Below are 17,959 nucleotides of genomic sequence, written 5' to 3' on the forward strand. Positions count from 1 at the left end.
GGGTGAATCTTTGAGCGACTCCTCTGTGTTTACTCTTGTTGAATAAATGATGCAGACTCAGAGTAGTGAGGCCGCCTGCAGTAAAGCGGTGTGCGGCGCCCACGGCGGTGAAACAGTCGCCTCTCCCTCTGGGATGCAAGCAGGGTGGCGATGGAGGCCGAACCGAAGACACTGTAGCGGATAAACGGCTGGTGTGAGGCTGATGCACATTTAAGGGAGAGAAGCACAGTCGTATTGAATACAACCATTTATTTAGACTAATAAAATTCAATCATTAGGAAGCATTTGTGTTATTGTTTTACTATTAAACTGTTCACCTGTTCTGATCATCTTTTTTCCTAATTACTCTTTGTTTATAAAGATGTCTCTTACTTCTCTTAGTGTGTCGTCTAGCCCGTCAGACTGAATGAGACTCTTCCTTCCCTGCCTGTTTCCAGGTCGTCTGAACTGGTGGTCCACCATGTGCACCAGCTGTAAGAAGCTGCTCCCTCTGGCCACCACAGGAGATGGAAATTGCCTTCTGCATGCTGCTTCTCTGGGTGAGTCGTCCAGACGCCCGACGCCTCATTCACGTAATACACACCCGAACAGAAACGTTCGTGTTTTCTTCCCCTCTTCACACCTGTGTGAGTTGGTGCCACCGAAGCGAGTGAGTCTGTGCTGCGTCACTGCAGCTGAATCCAGAAAATGGAGTAAGAAAAGGAGCAGGCAGAAAGAGCGAAGGAGGGAAGGAGGGATGGGAGGGGAGGCGTTTGACCTATACATCACAGGGAACCGTCAGCTGCAGGGCTTAGGCATTGGCAGCACATTCAGGTATGTGCTGAAGAAGATTCCCTTGTGTGGGGAGTGCTGGGTTAGCAGAGTGTTAATGTAATCTGCTCTGACAGCCATCTGATGAGCGGCCCGAGACGAGTTTAAGTATAGAACCGGGGTCATCTCTAAACCGGAGGCAAATATGTGCGATGTTGTTAATTTCTCTTGTATAATGTGTTATCTGTGTGTATGTGTGTGTGTGTGTGTGTGTGTGTATGTGTGTATGTGTGTGCATCAGGGATGTGGGGCTTCCATGACAGAGACCTGATGCTGAGGAAATCCCTGTACACCATGATGAAGAGCGGAGCGGAGAGAGACGCCCTGAAGCGGAGGTGGAGGTGGCAGCAAACCCAACAGAACAAGGAGGTCGGGAGAGCGTCCGTCCTCAACGCATCGCATCTCCTTTCGCTTATGACACGTTAATAAATCCATACGAGCAACCGAGAGGAGGACTTTATAGTTAATAGAGCGCTGATGTTATTCTGCGCTCAGCCCAACATTTGGGTTTTTGCTACAAGGAAAATTGTCTTTGCATGATAGCTTGTGTGCGTTAGCAGCAGTGCTTAATGCTGTTAAATCCTCTGCACTTCCTCTCCGTTCTCTTGATGTTGGAGGATTAAAGCGTTTTGAAATCTATTAGAAAAAAAAAATGGTGTCACCAAAGATAGCTCAGACTAAGAAGTAGTCCAGATGCTCGTGTTTTAAAAACGCCCAAGGCGTCCTGGTTGGCCTCCCGATCGAAGACGCCTCTCATCTAACACAGAGTCCTGGTTCGAGTCTGGTCAGGGCCCACCACTGTCTTGCACCCGTCGCCATCAGAAAACATGTCAATGTGTGAAAAAAATAGAATGCTCGAGGACTTGTGTTTGCAATCCAAATAGCAAAATTAAATATTAATAGGAGTTGTGCACCACTAATGTTAATCTGGGTTTATTTTCCGGGGTGTGTTTTTGTGCAGTCGGGCCTGGTGTACACGGAGGAGGAGTGGGAGAGGGAGTGGAACGAGCTGCTCAAGTTGGCGTCCAGTGAGCCTCGAACTCACCTCAGCAAGAACGGGAACACCAGCGGAGGGTAAGGGCCTTCTCTCATATTAATGCATCCAGCCTGGAACATGGCCACATACACACACACACACACACACACACACACACACACACACACACACACACACAACAAACTTCAAACGCAAGGAGAGTTTATCTATAGAACGTATTTCATATGGAAGGTATTTCGGAAAAGAAAACCGTGTGTCACAGCTCCTCCTTGAAAGTATGATCGCATGTTTGATTTGGCACAACTTTCACGTCAGATTCTCTCCCTGATGCAACATCAGCAGTGGGATTCAAGCCAACACACTCCGAGTTACAATCTCACTCTCCCCATCCTCTCTAGGCCATCGCTGACGCCCTGAATAAAATACAAACTTTGATCTGGAAAGTTTTAAAAAGTGTGAGTCAGGAGCAAAGTGAAGTGTTCAAAGAGTCCTGCCTAATCTTTGGCTCGGGGCTGCAAGAAGAAGCTGATCGACATTGACGAAGTGGATAATAACTATCAGAGAATGAGCAGAGGGCTGCACTGTTGGAAGCGCTCACCTCATCGTGATAATAATGTCGCTGGTTTGAGTCCGTGTTGGGCTTTAGGGTGATTATGTGTCATATTTGCATGTTTGCTTGCAAAATCATCTCTATTTGGTGAATCAGCTTTTTTAAATTACCTGTGTGAATGTGCATATTTTATCAAGTTTACTGATAGAAACAGCAGCATACTATTGTTTGCGGCCCGTGTTTGCGTCTGGCTGCTGCCAGGTGTAATTCTAGTGATCTAAGCGTCTTGTCTGAACGTTATCTGTTAAGTATAGAGCAGTTGTATCATCGGGATGCGGCTCCCCTCACATCTGTGAGCGGGTTTCAAAGAACAGCTGCCCTGTAATCATTGTGTAGGATGAGCAGGATGAAGTGGATCAGCCATAGGGAGCTGTGCAGTGTTCATCCCACGTCGCACATTACACGTCTCCCTGCTGCGTTTCATTTCCTGGTACGCCGAGGCTCCGCATGAAGCTCGTCATTAAAACCGAGCTGACCTTCTCTTCCAAGATCAATTTGTCAGGGAAACTCGCCGAACCCATTTGTACTGTTGTTGTTGTTGTTGTTGCTGCGGCGGTTGACTCTGCCATCTACTGGCTGCTGTCCGTATGAACCCCTCCTGCTGAAGCGGCCTCCCCAGAGCTGTGGTTTACTTTCTAGCTGCAGCAAGTTGCATAAATAAGCGTAAGTGTGGGTTTATCTCAGACTACAGAGGTAGATGGGAACTGTAACTCTGGATTCCTCCACCGCCCACGCAGAGAAAGCTTGCGGTCCGTCTTTGTTTCCACGTCTACTGAAATAAACGCGCACGGCTTCCCGTGCGCTTTAGGTGTTAAGCGTAGCTGCTGGTCTAATGGAAAAACAACAAACTGTGAACAGGAAGTCTCGCTGAGGCGTTTCCTTGGGTTGAAATGCTTGTCGGTGAAGCAAAATGTCTGAACTCTCAGTCTGAATGACAAATACATGTAAAAACACTGATAACAGGTGCTGGAAATGCCAGAAAGCAGCTCGACGTCTCTGCATTATTCCAAGTGCAGACTCATCTGAGCGCACCGCAGCCTTCCATCACTGAAAAATATCCCTTTAAAGAGAATAATTTACTCATTTAGCCCGGTGCTTTAACCTCTCATTGAGTTTGACTGGAATACAGTAATCAGGTTAGGGTTGTTTGATGGTCCTGGTGTGAGATGAGACCCTAAATAGGATGAGTGGGACTCACATATTAAGAGGCTCTTTATTAGAGTGAATTTGGCAGTGTGGCTGTTTGTGCGGCTGACAACTTAATTGTTGCACATCCTCGGGTTCCCTGGTGGTTGCATGCTTGAGAGCTTCTCTCCCTCTCTCTCTCTCTCTCTCTCTGTTTATTCTGCATTCTTTCATTCACGGAGATCATTGTGAATGAATTGTGAACAGACCTAAAGGATTTGAAGGATTTCACTGTTGAGGAAGACGATTTGCATCGAAAGAGCGACAAAAGCATATCTTTTTTTTGTTTGTTTTGCCTTTTTAATCATTTAATTCCATCACCTCGCCTTCTGTCTTTGGGGCCCACTGTCATCCAAATCACAAAAAAAAAAAAAATAGAACTTAAAAAGTTCACTCATTTCCAATAGGGTTCAGTTTGAACCTGATAAATTTAAATGAAGCATTACAGCATCCCGACATAAAAAAGACTCAAGCAAACGAAGATTTAAATAGGGAAGTATTCCTTTTTGTGCTCAATTGGCTGCATTTTAATAATAAAAAGAAGCCTTCATTTCACTGAATTCAGTCCTTATTTTGTAACAGAGTCTATGGCGTTTTTGTGCACAAATTTAAAACAAATGTATGTCCACTGACGTGTAGATTAAATGTAGATCCTCGCGCCGCTTAACTCTAGATGGCTTCAACTATTAATGGGCCAAAGCCGGGTCGACAGTGAAACATGAAATGTTTTTGCGTCTGTGTGTTTCAGGGTGGACAACTCGGAGGATCCGGTCTATGAGAGTCTGGAGGAGTTCCATGTGTTTGTGCTGGCCCACGTGCTGCGCAGGCCGATCGTCGTGGTGGCGGACACGATGCTCAGAGACTCAGGGGGAGAAGGTAGGCTCGCTCTCCGGCAGAGCGCCGGACGGTAAGACGAACAGGCCGAGTCGAGCTGAAGCTGCGGTTGTGACTGGCTTTCAGCGTTCGCCCCCATCCCGTTTGGCGGACTCTACCTGCCGCTGGAGGTTCCCCCGAGCCGCTGCCACTGCTCCCCGCTGGTCCTGGCCTACGATCAAGCCCACTTCTCTGCCCTGGTGTCCATGGAGCAGAGAGACCAGCAGCGAGAGCAAGGTGAGCAAGCCTCCAGCGTCACGTGACGCCGTTACATAACCCAGCAGAACGTAAAAAAGCTGACGGCATCCTTATTTTGAATCTGTGCAGAAAAACAAACCCCGCTCTTCTCGACCTCCTATTCATTGAAAACCAAATTTCCAGATGCTGATATAAGCAGTAAAGTGGCAGTGTTTGCTTTTAACTTGATTTTTTAGATTGTGGAATGAAAGCGAGTGGTCGGCCTGTCCTGCTGGGGGTGAATAATGTATGAGACAGCCGTCTAATTACCTGTGATCCATTATTAAAACAGGCCGGTTGGAAGCAGGAGCCGGGGAGTGGCCGCGCTCCTTCCTCTGATGCGGAGTTGACCAGATACTTCTCGCCTGTCCCTGTGCAGCCCTCCTATGAAATCACTGCTGCGAAATTACCCGGTCATAAAAGGAGTCTCCCCTCATGCGTCTGGCTCTCGCACAGGAATGTGTGATGTGGTTCTGCACAGAGCATATTGATTGCATTATGTCGTTGGCGTGCCTGCCTGCGCAGACTTTTCCGCTTATGCCGGGCAACTCTTTTTGTTTTTCGTCGTCGCTCGGCGCGTTCAGACGTCGGCCGTTCCCACTCCGGATGCATTGCTTACTCTTGAGGTCGGAGTGCCCGTCACACGGAGTTCCTTTAATTGACAAATAGAGTGGATCTCCTTGACGACTAGTCTTGGTAGTTGCTGCGCTGTTCTGGATTTGGCCCGGTGGGTGGAACTCGCTTGTCATTTGCGTAGGCAGTGAGCCAGCCCCGTGTCTGTTTCCCGCTCTGATGTACAGAAACATTCACGCAAACGGCTTCTTTCTTCCTTTTTTCGGTCGTCCTCTCTTTCTTCTACTCTTATGAATATGTAAGAGCCTATTCTCAGTCTATTATTCGGTGTACGGCCATGTCAGAGGAGCAGACAGACGCGATTTCTCCCCTTCTGTCTGCACTCTGAAGCCTTGTCCTCAAATGCCCCTGCAGCACAGAGAAGACACAGCCCGTACCCATCGTGTGTTTGTTTTAGTGTAGCAGAGGCCGTTCTCTTTATGTCCACCAGATGGTGCTTATGTCCACAGAACAGCCTTCCTCCAGCACCACTGCATGGCTGTACTGTTTCATCCTGGTACACTGTGTCCTGTGATAGGATCAGAATGAGTTTTGTCTGCAGTCTCTTTCTCCCCGAGATGTTATGAAAACACAAGTATGCCTAACTTGGCGTGTTCGTGCGTCTTGTGATAGCTCGTGTTGCAAAGCACTGATACAAATCTGTGCTGCTCTGGTTGCGATTTTCTGCATCTGCACACATATGATGTATAATTCAGTGCCTCTGTTTGATATCATTCGAACTGGGTGTCTGGGCGCATTTTCATCTGCTTTGTGGATTTCACGGCGCGGTGCTGCGCTGCTCTGCTGCCTCATATCTCTGAACAGATGCCAGACGTACACGCAGAGAGTCAGACTGACAGACCTAATCTTCCACTGCCAATTAGGGCAGAGTAGCCCCAGCCGGCCCCTAAGCCCTCACCACATCGCCACATATGGGCCGCGTCCCGCTCGGCCCGGGCCCCCCGACCAGCCGGCCCCTCTCTCTGGGCTGACAGTCGGGCCACTGTGTGGACGTCTCAGGTGGACGCTTCCTCTCGGTTTCCTCCAGCGCAGCGAAGAGCATCTGAGGGACTGTCAGCCTGGTGTGTGTGTTCAGGTGTCAGTGGCCGAGTCAGAATACTGGCTCTTTCTTCAGGCCTCCGCATGGAAGATTATCGTAGAGTCCCTCCTTGTAACCGGACTCTAAATCACCCTGACAGATCGGGCTGCTACTACTTTCATGCTACTTTTCTGGGGCTGCATTGATGGTTGTACTCAGGAGGGGTGACTTAAGCCAGAGGTTAGATTAAAAAGTTTTTAATTTCAACTTTTTTTCAAGTTCATCCCTCAAAAAGACTGAATACAACAGTCAGGTGAAGCCAGCTCACCTGCTGCAGCAGCTCCTCGGTAGAAGCAGCTGACCGTCTCTCATCAACTTCTTTCTGCTTGCGGTTGGGCGACGTCTGGGAGAGGGACTGACCCTTTGGAAAACGCTGGAGCTATTTCAAGCTCTGGCACTAATACCAAAAACACTTCCAGGTTTTCTTTGGCATCCCATCGTCGGGTTTCTAGCACCCGTCTGAATGGAGTAAATGGGCCCCTTTTTCCTAAAAAGACCACCTACATGACAGTGTGGCGGAACCATCCAGGCGTCTCTATCTTTTAAACGCAGCCCATGTATGACTCGTCGGCGTAATTGAACCAATATGGCAGTCCGCGTCGGGATTATATTTGTTGTGGTTACTTTAGATGTGATATACTTGTAATTGAAGTCTTGATTTGCTGTTAAAATGTGAAGCAAAAAGAAGAAGAAGAAGAAGAAGAAGCAGCAGCTCAGGCTTGTTTATATGCATGACTGCTGTTTACTCTGGTGAACTGGCTCCTTTAAATCTGCAGCTGTGCACAGTGACCAAAGTCAAGAATTCAAATTTGCGTCTTTTCCAGACAGTACAAATTGTTCTTGAGTGTCGAGGCAGAGTTCACGTTGGCTTTGTTCTTCTTCGCTGAGAACCGAACCTTGGGGGAAGTGTCTCTGTCCTTTTGAGAGGAGTGGGAGAAGAAGAGAAGCCAGTTTTTCATTCTGCTCTCATGACACAAACCCTCATTCAGAACCCAGAGAGCAGAGATGTTTATTTTAGCCCCGGTCAGAATGTAATGAACGCTCAGAAAAATCTATCTCCCCCCACTTCCAGCAGCTGTTTCCTCACAGGTCACACCCAAGCTCTCCCCTCTTCTCTCCATCTGCGAGGCGAGCGGAGACCCGGTCGCCGCTGTGTTGCTGAGCTTGCGTAGCGCGGCGGGCCGTGACGTCATCCGCGCGCACGCCGTGAGGATTCGGTCATTCAAGGACAGCAAAACAAGGCTGCCAAACAGGGATTGTAAATACGCTACAGCACACTTTAGTCCCCCAGAGCTCATTTGGCAGTGTTGGAACTCTGAATCTGGACCGGTCCCAAGCAGGAACAACAGCAACACACAGGACTCTGGAATGGAGAGAAAAGGGGGACAGCTGCATCGTGGGAGCCAGGACGGCACCTCAAAGACCCCCGCTGCCTGCTGCATGACCCCAGTGAGAACTGAGTGGGAGCCGGAGCGCCGTCTTTTCACTGTCTGAAGCGTGTGTGTGTGTGTGTGCGTGTGTGTACACAAGTGTGTTTGTGATTATGACTGATTTTTTCTGGGCAGCGCTGTTCTAGGAAAGACCCTCTTTGAGAAAGGCCGTTTTTTTTTGTTGTTTTTTTTCCCCCTCCCAGTTTGCAGTGCTGCCATGCCATGTGCTCTCATTACCGCTCCACTGTCGGGCTGCAGGCGCGTTAGTCATGCGCTTTATTTTGGTAGCCGGTGGAACATGCGTTGTAATTTGCAGCACAGGGAAATCTTAACTTGGCGTGAGGGAACACATCTCTTGACAAGCTGAATTTACACCCGTCCATCTTACATACAGTCCCAGCTTCCAATCTGAATGCCCTCAGACTCTGGGATACGACAAGGACGCCCAGAGAAAACTCATGCACCAGAGGAAAGCTTCATTTACTGGAGATTGAACAAGTTTGATCAGATTTCAAAGGGAATATTTATCTTCATCATATCTTGATGTTGATGCTGTCTGTATTTTGACCAGTAAAAATATCCTCAAATGACCTGTTACGTTATCGTCAGTACGTTTGACAGGTAAATGATGATTCTCAGTCCTAAATAAGTTACCTGTTTGTCGTGTTTCTACTGTTTCGATGCCGCTACACGTCCTCAACCCTTCTTTGAAAACAGATGTTCCTTTCGGGCTGAGCCTCACGGCAGATAAATTTCATCCCGTTTGCAATAGCAGCAGATGAAAATCCTGGATTTTGTTCGTTCAGATCGACCAAAGCAACATGTTTTGCGCCACAGCTTGGCTGCCAGATGACTGATGCAACTACAGCTGAACTTAATGAGTGAATCAGTTTTTTCGGCTGACCCACACGGTGCTGACGGCTCGGCTAATGTGTCACAGCAGGACTTTTTTTTTTTTAACTTTTCCAAGCAACTCTTCCATAGAAACGACCGCATTCGAGTACACACTGAGTGACTCGTCCAAACTGTGATTTCTGACGGCGGACGTGTGAAGAGGATGAACTAAAAAAAGAGCCCTGAGAGGGACAGAATGGGGGATTTGAGCCGCGGCGTCATCAGGGGGCACAGGAGGGGTCGAGGTCCGCTAGTATCCGTGTCCGCGAGGCCGGCGGGGCGGAGCGGCCCGTTGGCAGCGGAAGAAGCGACGAGGCACGGAGGGGACTGCGTCTTCCATCTGGGTCTGACGGCGAAGGCTGGAATGTTCCTCGGCCCGAACAGCCTGCCTCGCTCCTCCGTCATGTGGATAACAGCTCCCACACGAGGCGGCCTGAGGAGAGCTGCGGCGTGGGCCGGCGAGGTCTAGCGAGTCCTCCGTTTTAAACGACACCCACGCACTCCACACAGGAACACACACACACACACACACGCCCTCGCCGTGCGCACCCACACACACACACGCACACACACAGACCGCAAGAGGAAGCCTCGGTAGGTGTCTGTTTTACGTTCCGCGCTCCGTGATTAGTGCTGAGAACCTCTTCCTGCTCGTACGCAGCAGATCATATCAGAGGGGCATGAATGAAATTATTTCAGCGCTCCTGCTCTCATCCTGCGCCGCTCCGTTTGATCGTCGTCTATTACCGAACCGAATTGTAGCGTGCAGGCCCGATCAGCTTCAGATCTGCTCGCTTCCTTGTGAGGTTTTTCTTTTTTTTGTTTTTTTTTTTTTTTTGCAGCGCTCTCTCCTCACTCATCGGTTCAAATGAGGATAATTCCAGTTTGTCTCAGTGTTGGTGCTGTTTAGCTGGTTTTGGCTGTTATTCCATTTGGTATTATCAACGCTTTGCTCAAAGCCAAAAGCAAAAAAAAAAAAAAGAAAAAAAAAATTAAAATTGCCAGTTATATTTGTGTGGTTTTCAGTCAAAATGTTTGTCCTCAATATATGAGTAGTAAAAACACACTCACACATCAAGAGAAACACACAATGTCATACACTTTCACACCAAGAGGTTACATTGGAGTTATAGGATAACCTAAATTGGATGTTTTTTTGGCTTTGTGAGAAAGACAGACAGGAAGAACGTGAAAAAAACCACAGAGAAAGACTGATCAAAGTGGGTCTTTTTCCTGTGCAACTGAAGATTTTCAGTCCTCCATTTTCAGACATTTTCACTCTTTTGACTGAATTTTTTTATGCCGAGTCTTGATTTTAGGATTTCAAGTCTAAAAATGTTCTTATAGCTCCTGAAATCAGACCTGTGAGATGATTGTGTCTTATATCATATTTGACCTGGAACTAGTTGAATACACTACTAAATGAGACATGAATGGATAATTCATACATTTGTCAATATTCAAAGGAGTTATCAAACACCAGTCAAATTCTCCAGAACAGTTTTCAAACCCCAAGTTGTAAAAAAGTCAGATTATACAAAGTTAGAAGAGATATTTGCACCAGACGGCCCAGATGAGTTCGACTGAGGCCCGTCTTTGTCTGGATGAGTCAGTCCGAGCGACACTGACTGGTCACGGTCACTTCTCCGCCTGAGATATGAATGACAGATCAAACACAGTCCTCTTATACTTTCCCCTGCACTGACGGACACCCCGAATAATTAACATGGCGTCGTATCATTCCGGCGCGTCCCTGCGGTCTCTCTCATCACGATGCCCTTGGAGAAGCGGCGGCACGCAATTTTGTCTTCGGTGGTAAAGCTGGACCAAACTAATGTTCTGATAATCTCATCTCCTCCAGCTGTTATCCCCCTGACCGACTCGGAGCACAAGCTGCTGGCGCTCCATTTTGCCGTGGATCCTGGCAGGGACTGGGAGTGGGGGAGGGACGACAACGATAATACCAAGCTCGCCAAGTAAGTCCCGCACAGCGTATCGCCGGATGATGCTTATCGGCAAAGCCCACAGAGGCACCGACTGCGAAAGCAGCCACGCCGAGGGCAGGGTGGGGGGGGGTTAAAATGTGCAAGCCAGGGCAGTTCTGCTGGTCCACCCACAAAGCTACATGTGGGGGATTTAACTCTGATTATGGGCTCCGGGTTCAGGTCACTTCAAAGGGCGAGGAGTGAGGGAACAAATTGTGAGCCACGTCAGTCATCGGTAGGGTTTCCCGGGAACGGCTCCGCTAAAGCAGCAGCTCCCTCTCGGAGTTTAGCGAAGAGTTTATGTAAGGGTTTCTGTTTCACATTCCTGCTGGTCAGGGGCTTCGTTTATCCTTGAACAAGCTGCAGTATGAACGGTGCAAATGTGCACCGAAAAGATGCTCGCCGACACCCCCGCTGCGCTCTGCCAATCAATCAACACAATGCAGGAAGTTTTCATGTAGCGGCTTGGACAGGTTCGATAACAATAACGCAAAAAGTGTGTTCTACCTGCTTGTCGTTGACTCCGCTCTCTCCTTCCTTCAGTCTCATCTTGTCTCTGGAGGCCAAACTCAACCTGCTGCACAACTACATGAATGTAACATGGATCCGAATTCCATCTGAAACAAGGGTAACTCCTTCTCGCACATGTGCGTCTTGTTTGTCATGGTTAATTTACCACTAGAGAGACTCCCATTTCCAGATGCACTGGAAACTCCACAGCCCCAATCAATCAGATTTATTCACTGTCAGAGCGCAGTAATGCCAGGAATTTATATTTGTCCTGGTTGTGAATCATCAGAAACATGTGATTTGGTTGTTTTTCCAATACATTTTTTTTTTTTTGCTTATTCGTCTGGAATAAATAGAGATCCTTTAAATCTCTTGACATCTAAACCAAATACATAGAAAGCTACAAAGCACGAATGCTTTCAAGAATAGTATTGAACTTATTTGATCAAACGATAAAATCCAAAGTGAATAAAGAAGGAGATCAGTATGTGACCCTTTGCTTTTCAGACTTTTTTGTTTCTCAGTACACTTAACATCTTCTGGAGCAAATGGTAGACTGTGGATTAAAGCTTGATGAAATCTGTCCATGCATAGACTCATCTGATGAGTCTATCTCATCCCAATCTGTGTGTGTTTATGTGTGTGTGTTTACAGGCTCCCCTGGCTCAGCCAGAGTCTCCCACCGCCTCTGCTGGAGAGGACGTCCAGTCTCTGGCCGAGTCCATGGACTCTGACCGCGAGTCTGTCGGCAGCAACTCCAACGTGAACACCGGCAAGACCAGCAAGGAGAAAGACAAAGACAAGCAGCGCAAAGACAAGGACAAGAGCAGGGCTGATTCTGTAGCCAACAAACTGGGTAGCTTCAGCAAAACCCTGGGAATCAAGCTGAAGAAGAACATGGGAGGGCTGGGCGGCCTCGTGCACGGTAAAATGAACAAATCTAACTCTGGCTCAGGTCGAAACGGGGAGAACGGAGGGGAGAAAACCAAGAAGAAGGAGTCCAAGACCACCAAGGGAGGGAAAGAGGAGTCGGGACAGTCCACCAGCTCCACTTCATCCGAGAAGGCCACGAGTCCGTCCCCGACGGACCGACCCTCCAGCTCCTCCCCCACCGAGAGACTGGACAGCGCAGGGAGGGTCTCAGGGGACAAGAGTCTGGAGAACTGGAAGTACAGCACTGATGTCAAGCTCAGCCTCAACATCCTGCGGGCCGCCATGCAGGGCGAGCGCAAGTTCATCTTCGCGGGGCTCCTGCTCACCAGCCACCGGCACCAGTTCCACGAGGAGATGATCAGCTACTACCTGACCAACGCCCAGGAGCGCTTCAGCCAGGAGCAGGAGCAGAAGAGGAAGGAGGCGGAGAAGAAGCCGCCCGCCCCCGCCGAGGCGGCGGCGGCGGCAGCGCCCAAGAAGCCCGAGCACGAGAGTGTCTTCCAGAGGGAGCGGTCCGACAGCTCGCCCCCGGAGAGCTGCTCCCCCGTCCTGCCCCACCACGCCCACTCCTTCAGCGGCCCGCAGCCGCCGCTGGCTCTCAAGATGCAGGGCAGGAACAGCCCCACCCCCGCCGCCGCCGCCGCCGCCCTCGCCCCCGCCCCCGCCGCCCCGCTCACGCCGCCGACGGCCCCCCACCACGCCTCGCACCCGGCCCCGCCCCCCGCGCCTTACTCCTCCCCCAGCATCGGTGCTAAGAGACCCGGGCCCGTCCCCGTGTCGGCCCACTACAGCCATACTCCGCCCATCCAGCGGCACAGCGTGATCCACCTACAAGATGTCAACATGCAATCCTCCATCTTCCAGGACGACCCCTACAAGCCCGTGGTGGGCACGCTCAAGACGTGCGCCACCTACCCCCAGCAGAACCGCACGCTCTCGTCCCAGAGCTACAGCCCCGCCCGCCTGTCGGGGGTCCGCACCGTCAACACCATAGAGGCCCTGTCCTACAACATGCCCGGGGAACACAAGTCCCACACCTACACCAACGGCTTCGACGCGGGAGACATTCAGGACTGCCTGGAGTTCGCCGACGAGGACAACTCGTCCCACACCTGGCTCAACCAAGACAAAACCAAAGGGCGGAGCTCTGGAAGCCCTTTGTACTGCTTTCAGCAGCGCCGCTGCAAGAGGGAGAACTGCTCCTTCTACGGCCGGCCGGAGACCGACAACTACTGCTCCTACTGCTACCGGGAGGAGCTGAAGCGCAGGGAGAGGGAGAGCAAGCTGCAGAGGCCGGTATAGCCATCGCCGCCGCTTCAGCCGCCAGTCGGCCAGTCGGGCAGCAGGAGGCCGGAGGGAACGACACCATCTGCACTCTGCGTTCAGAATGACATGACGGCAAACATTTTTCCTATTTTTTGAAGAATGCTCGTGTGTTCCTGTCGCCCCCCCCTCCCTCGTTAGTGAAGATGATTCCTTTATGACGGGGAAAGCAGAACTTGAAACAGTGAGCAGCTTTGGCCAGATATTGTTATTATTATTTTGTTTTGTTTGACTTCTGTCTCATTGAATTTTAGTCTTTTACTTGTTTTAGAGTAAAAGTCATCTCTCCGTGATGTAACTTTCTGTATGTGAAGGAAAGTTGTTTATTTTTCAAAGTACAAAAGACTCGCGTCTCGTCAGGAAGGAACATTTTAGCTCTTTTAATCCATCTGAATGCAATACCTCTGCTCGGTTCTTCAAAATCTCTGTTGAAAATTTGTAGTTGTTTTGCAATCAAAAGAAATTGAACGGGGGATTAATATTAGACTTTAAAGCAATAAATTGGTGATTTTTTGCTACACCCTCTCCCAATTTTGTCTATGCACCAATAATATAGTTACTGTAGGTTAACAGTGTCTTGTAAATTGTAAGCGATTGTCACAGTGTGCTTTTGTAAACAAATTTGAACTACAGGAATTTAAATGTGCGAACATCATAGATTGTAACCTTGGATTAGGATGAAATGTAAAACTCTCGTTTGTTTCAGTGCACCTTTGTTCTTACAAGGGTCTGCTGTGTCAGAATCGGACTTTAAATATTGTGTACGATTCACGTTTTTTGCCCGTAGTCGACCTTCTAAAAGTCCACAAGCACTGCCAAACTGGCTTCTTGAGAAAGAACGAAAGAACGAAAAATATCAAAAATTTGCAAAACGTTTTCTGTGCCAAACACCAAACGATGTGCAGAGGACGAACCGCTTCTCAAATATGCAGTGTTCATGGTGTGTCTCTCTGAGCTGCCTGTTAAACTCCTCTAACCCGGCAAACGCGTCAGAATGAGAGGAACTGTGGGTAGAGAGAACAGGCCGGTGTGTGTATTCGTCTGAAGTGTTATTATGTGTCTCTTCCCCCTTATGCGTCACGCACACACACACACCCACACACACACACACTCATATAGCCTACACACACATGCATACACAAACAAAATGTGCAATCATGCTATTAGCACTATGTGGTGACCTGCAGTATAGACGCGTCGCCGGTCCAGTGTGAGATTGTTCTTCTTCCATATCTAGAGGCCGTCAAAAAGAAGCACCTGCTGCTACGAGCACCTCAAGCCTTTGTGATCATCAGTGCTTTAAAACCAATCAGTGGGTTTTTCTTTTATTTTTTTATGTTTTTTTTTTTTTTTTTCCTCCACGACCCCCGGGGGCCTCCAAGTGCTTTCTGCTCATTCGACATGACTACTGTAAAAGACGCAGTGTTTGTGTTGCTGTTTGTTCTGGTGATGCTTGGATAATGTACCATGCTGTCCTTAACTAAGTGTGTCCTGGCCAAGGATGTCCACTGCTCCCTGGGTTTGCTTCTGTCTCTCTCCTCCTCCTGTACACACTGCAGTGTTGCTCCTCCTCTTCGTTTCTATGTGACTAGTTCATGGACTCTCACCATGTTAGGACTGTAAGATATGATTTTGTATTCCTTTAAGAGTTTTACACTACTTTAAATTATTAATTTGCACATTAGGTACAGATGTAAATATGGAGAAAAAAAATAGTTTATTGTTACAAACATGGTGTGTGTGTGTGTGTTTTTTGTTTTTTTTGTCAAGTTTTTCCTGTCAAGAAGAATCGGGAGAAAAAAAATATATTTTTAGGTGAAGAAATACTTTTGATGAAGCTATTTTACAAGAATCTGCTCAACATGCACAACAAAACAGGCAACGGATGACATGTAAAGCATACGATAACGGGTTGGAAGGACTTTTTTTAAATTAGCGTCCAATATGGCGGTAATGTCAGACGCCGTAAACGCTGATGGCCGTCCTTCAAACTGTTCCAGGTTTATTTGGCAAAATAGCATCTTCGTAGTGTGTTTTACAAAACGCTATAGAACAGCCATCGTGATACACGGGAAGTGACAAGACTGACGCGAAAATTAAGATTTACAAGTTTTAAAGAAAATACTGAAAAGTCCAGTCACAAGAATCGAGATGTTTTCCTTCTGAAGGCTCCTCTTCCATCCATTTTGACTTCACTGTCATGCAAGAGTGTATCGGGGGTCCACAGCCTGGTAGAGGCAACACATGAGAAAGGTAAGTAAAGTAACTAGTTTTATCAGACTAGGTTTTTTAACAAAAATATCCATTAGCTCCACTCAGCATGCAGGAACTGTTTTTATAATGAATATTTTGATACACTTTTAGTATTTATTCATGTCAAGAAATTAGGAATTAGATGAATAAAAATAGAGGAACTCTAATAGATAATTATATGAAACTAAAAATCCATTAACTCTGTTTTTTTGAAAACTGATGTGCCGATTTGTTGAGTTTCAATCTGGGTCAAACTGAAATCCTACATCTCCCACAATGCATCTTACCCGGCTTCTCTCTCCAAATTTTAAACTAGGACACTTTTTTTTTCTCTCTCTCGAAAGAAAAAGGTAATTAATTTTGGATCAGCTTTCTGAATTAGTCAAATGAAACAGAATGAGGGGAGAAATTGCCGCCAAAATGAGTCCGGGGTTACAGAGTTGAGATTCTTGGACTGAACTGCCAAGTGGGGCAGCATTCCAGGCTGGGAGCTGCGACTCGGCCTTATTCCTCCAGAGACTCTCCTCTATTGGCAGGAGATACAGGCGCCAAGCTGCGAAACAGGCGTGTAAAACACAGGAGACAAAACCAAAAAAACCTGCACATGCATCCATGAGGAGCGTCTCCTCCTGCCTGCAGTGGTGGAATGAGGTGAGGAATATTGAGAAGTGATAGCAGAAAAGCAGGCAGGGATGACTCACGGGGTATTCAGAGATTTATTTGTCATCACATCAGTGTAATTGCTGTAATTATGGCTTAATTTAATCTTTAAAAGCAGGGGATGTGAGCTGCTTGGGAGAATAACTTCAGCGAGGTGTCTGGGGGCATTAAAAACTGTTACACATTGTATTTACAGATTTGAGTCTGCAGGTTGAACACTTTTAAAACATGCTTTTGAAATCTGCATTTTTTTTTTAGATGCTGACATGCATCCAGCTCACAGGAAACAATGATTGCTGATTATTTTGTTTGTTTTTTTCCATGTGGTGGCACACTGGACATGTACATATCAATGCAAAGGAGCAGACATACAGCAAAGTAGAAATACAATACTGAAGAAGAATACAGAAAATCTGGCATGATCTGTATTAGCAGAAACAAAACAAAGAAATAAATCACATTTTTAGCTGTCATCCAATAAATAGTGCAACTGCTGTATCAACATTTAGCAATTTCAGGTCAACATTGGTTGTAAGGATTGTAATTATGTTCAAATTGGTACCAAAATATTGATACTTTTGATATCCTCTTCTCTTTTTGGATCATTCTCATCACTAATAATTGATCATTTTAGTAAAGTGCCTATTTTTAGAGAGCAAAGTTCCAAGTTATTACACTATTGAAGTCTGTTTCCACGCCGATCGGCAAAACTAGTGATCGGTGAAACTGCACATCGGAAACAATTGTGATTTTTTTTCCAGCTTGTCTAAAATAGATTTTTAAGAATGAACACATGAAAAAAGCTTTTCAACAACATGACAATCAACTTCTCCATATTTAATGTTTCATTCACATGCTAAAAGCTTTTACCCGGCTGAATTATGCTAATGCTCCCACCCATCAATCCACCTTCATTCCCGCGCTGGCGGTTCGGAGGCGGCTGATGCTGTTTATCTGCTGCAACGCCACAAATCGTGACGTTCATATTTCCACCGCCGGTCACTGAGACACTCTTATTGTTGACAGCTGAGGGGGAAATGGGAGGAGACTGATCGACGACGCTGCTTCCAGTAAAGCAGAAAACACCTAAAACACCTTCAGGGCGTTATGAAGTCATGTGCACGGGCCTCCCGGCGGCGGCAGACCGGAGCCGGTGGAGTGAGAGTGAGGAGGAGTGCTCTGCTCTGTGGGCAGCAGCCTGCAGCGTGTAGGACGGACTGCATAACTTGTGAGCACGCCGTCTCGTGACTTGAGGCGGCGACGCGGGTTCCACTCGCTCCTCTAACTCCTTGCCCTGCCGCTCCCGACTGCTCCCGCTTCATAATGCGGACGGACTCGTCCAGTTCCAGAGATGAATTACAACTCCACGTGATGTCCGGTGTTCGTCGCACAATGGCACACGAGGGGCCTCTTTCTTCACCCCTGGCTCATGTATTATGCTCTCTCCATAACAAGTGCCGCTGCATTGTCTCCTTTCTTGGATCTCCTTTTCTGAGAATTGCTTTTGAATTTGCATCAGGGACCTCCCTTTTTTGCTTTTCAAAGCAA

General features: G+C 47.7%; 1 protein-coding gene across 2 annotated transcripts in view; it reads left to right on the top strand.

Annotated features, from left to right (window-relative positions):
• The window catches only part of otud7a (OTU deubiquitinase 7A), a 37,304-nt gene extending 22,976 nt beyond the window's left edge, over positions 1-14,328 (top strand). The window contains exons 6-13 of one of the 2 annotated variants that reach the window (XM_030095741.1): positions 438-539; positions 1,052-1,179; positions 1,772-1,884; positions 4,351-4,478; positions 4,563-4,712; positions 10,609-10,723; positions 11,276-11,360; positions 11,897-14,328. In XM_030095741.1, coding sequence (XP_029951601.1) covers positions 438-539; positions 1,052-1,179; positions 1,772-1,884; positions 4,351-4,478; positions 4,563-4,712; positions 10,609-10,723; positions 11,276-11,360; positions 11,897-13,477 — 2,402 coding nt within the window. In that variant the 3' untranslated portion in view covers positions 13,478-14,328. The remainder of the gene's footprint in view (positions 1-437; positions 540-1,051; positions 1,180-1,771; positions 1,885-4,350; positions 4,479-4,562; positions 4,713-10,608; positions 10,724-11,275; positions 11,361-11,896) is intronic. The other variant, XM_030095740.1, reaches the window with a different exon arrangement.
• The last annotated feature ends 3,631 nt before the right edge of the window (positions 14,329-17,959 follow it).

The sequence above is a fragment of the Salarias fasciatus genome, chromosome 7 (assembly GCF_902148845.1).
Source record: "Salarias fasciatus chromosome 7, fSalaFa1.1, whole genome shotgun sequence".
Lineage (NCBI taxonomy): Eukaryota > Metazoa > Chordata > Actinopteri > Blenniiformes > Blenniidae > Salarias > Salarias fasciatus.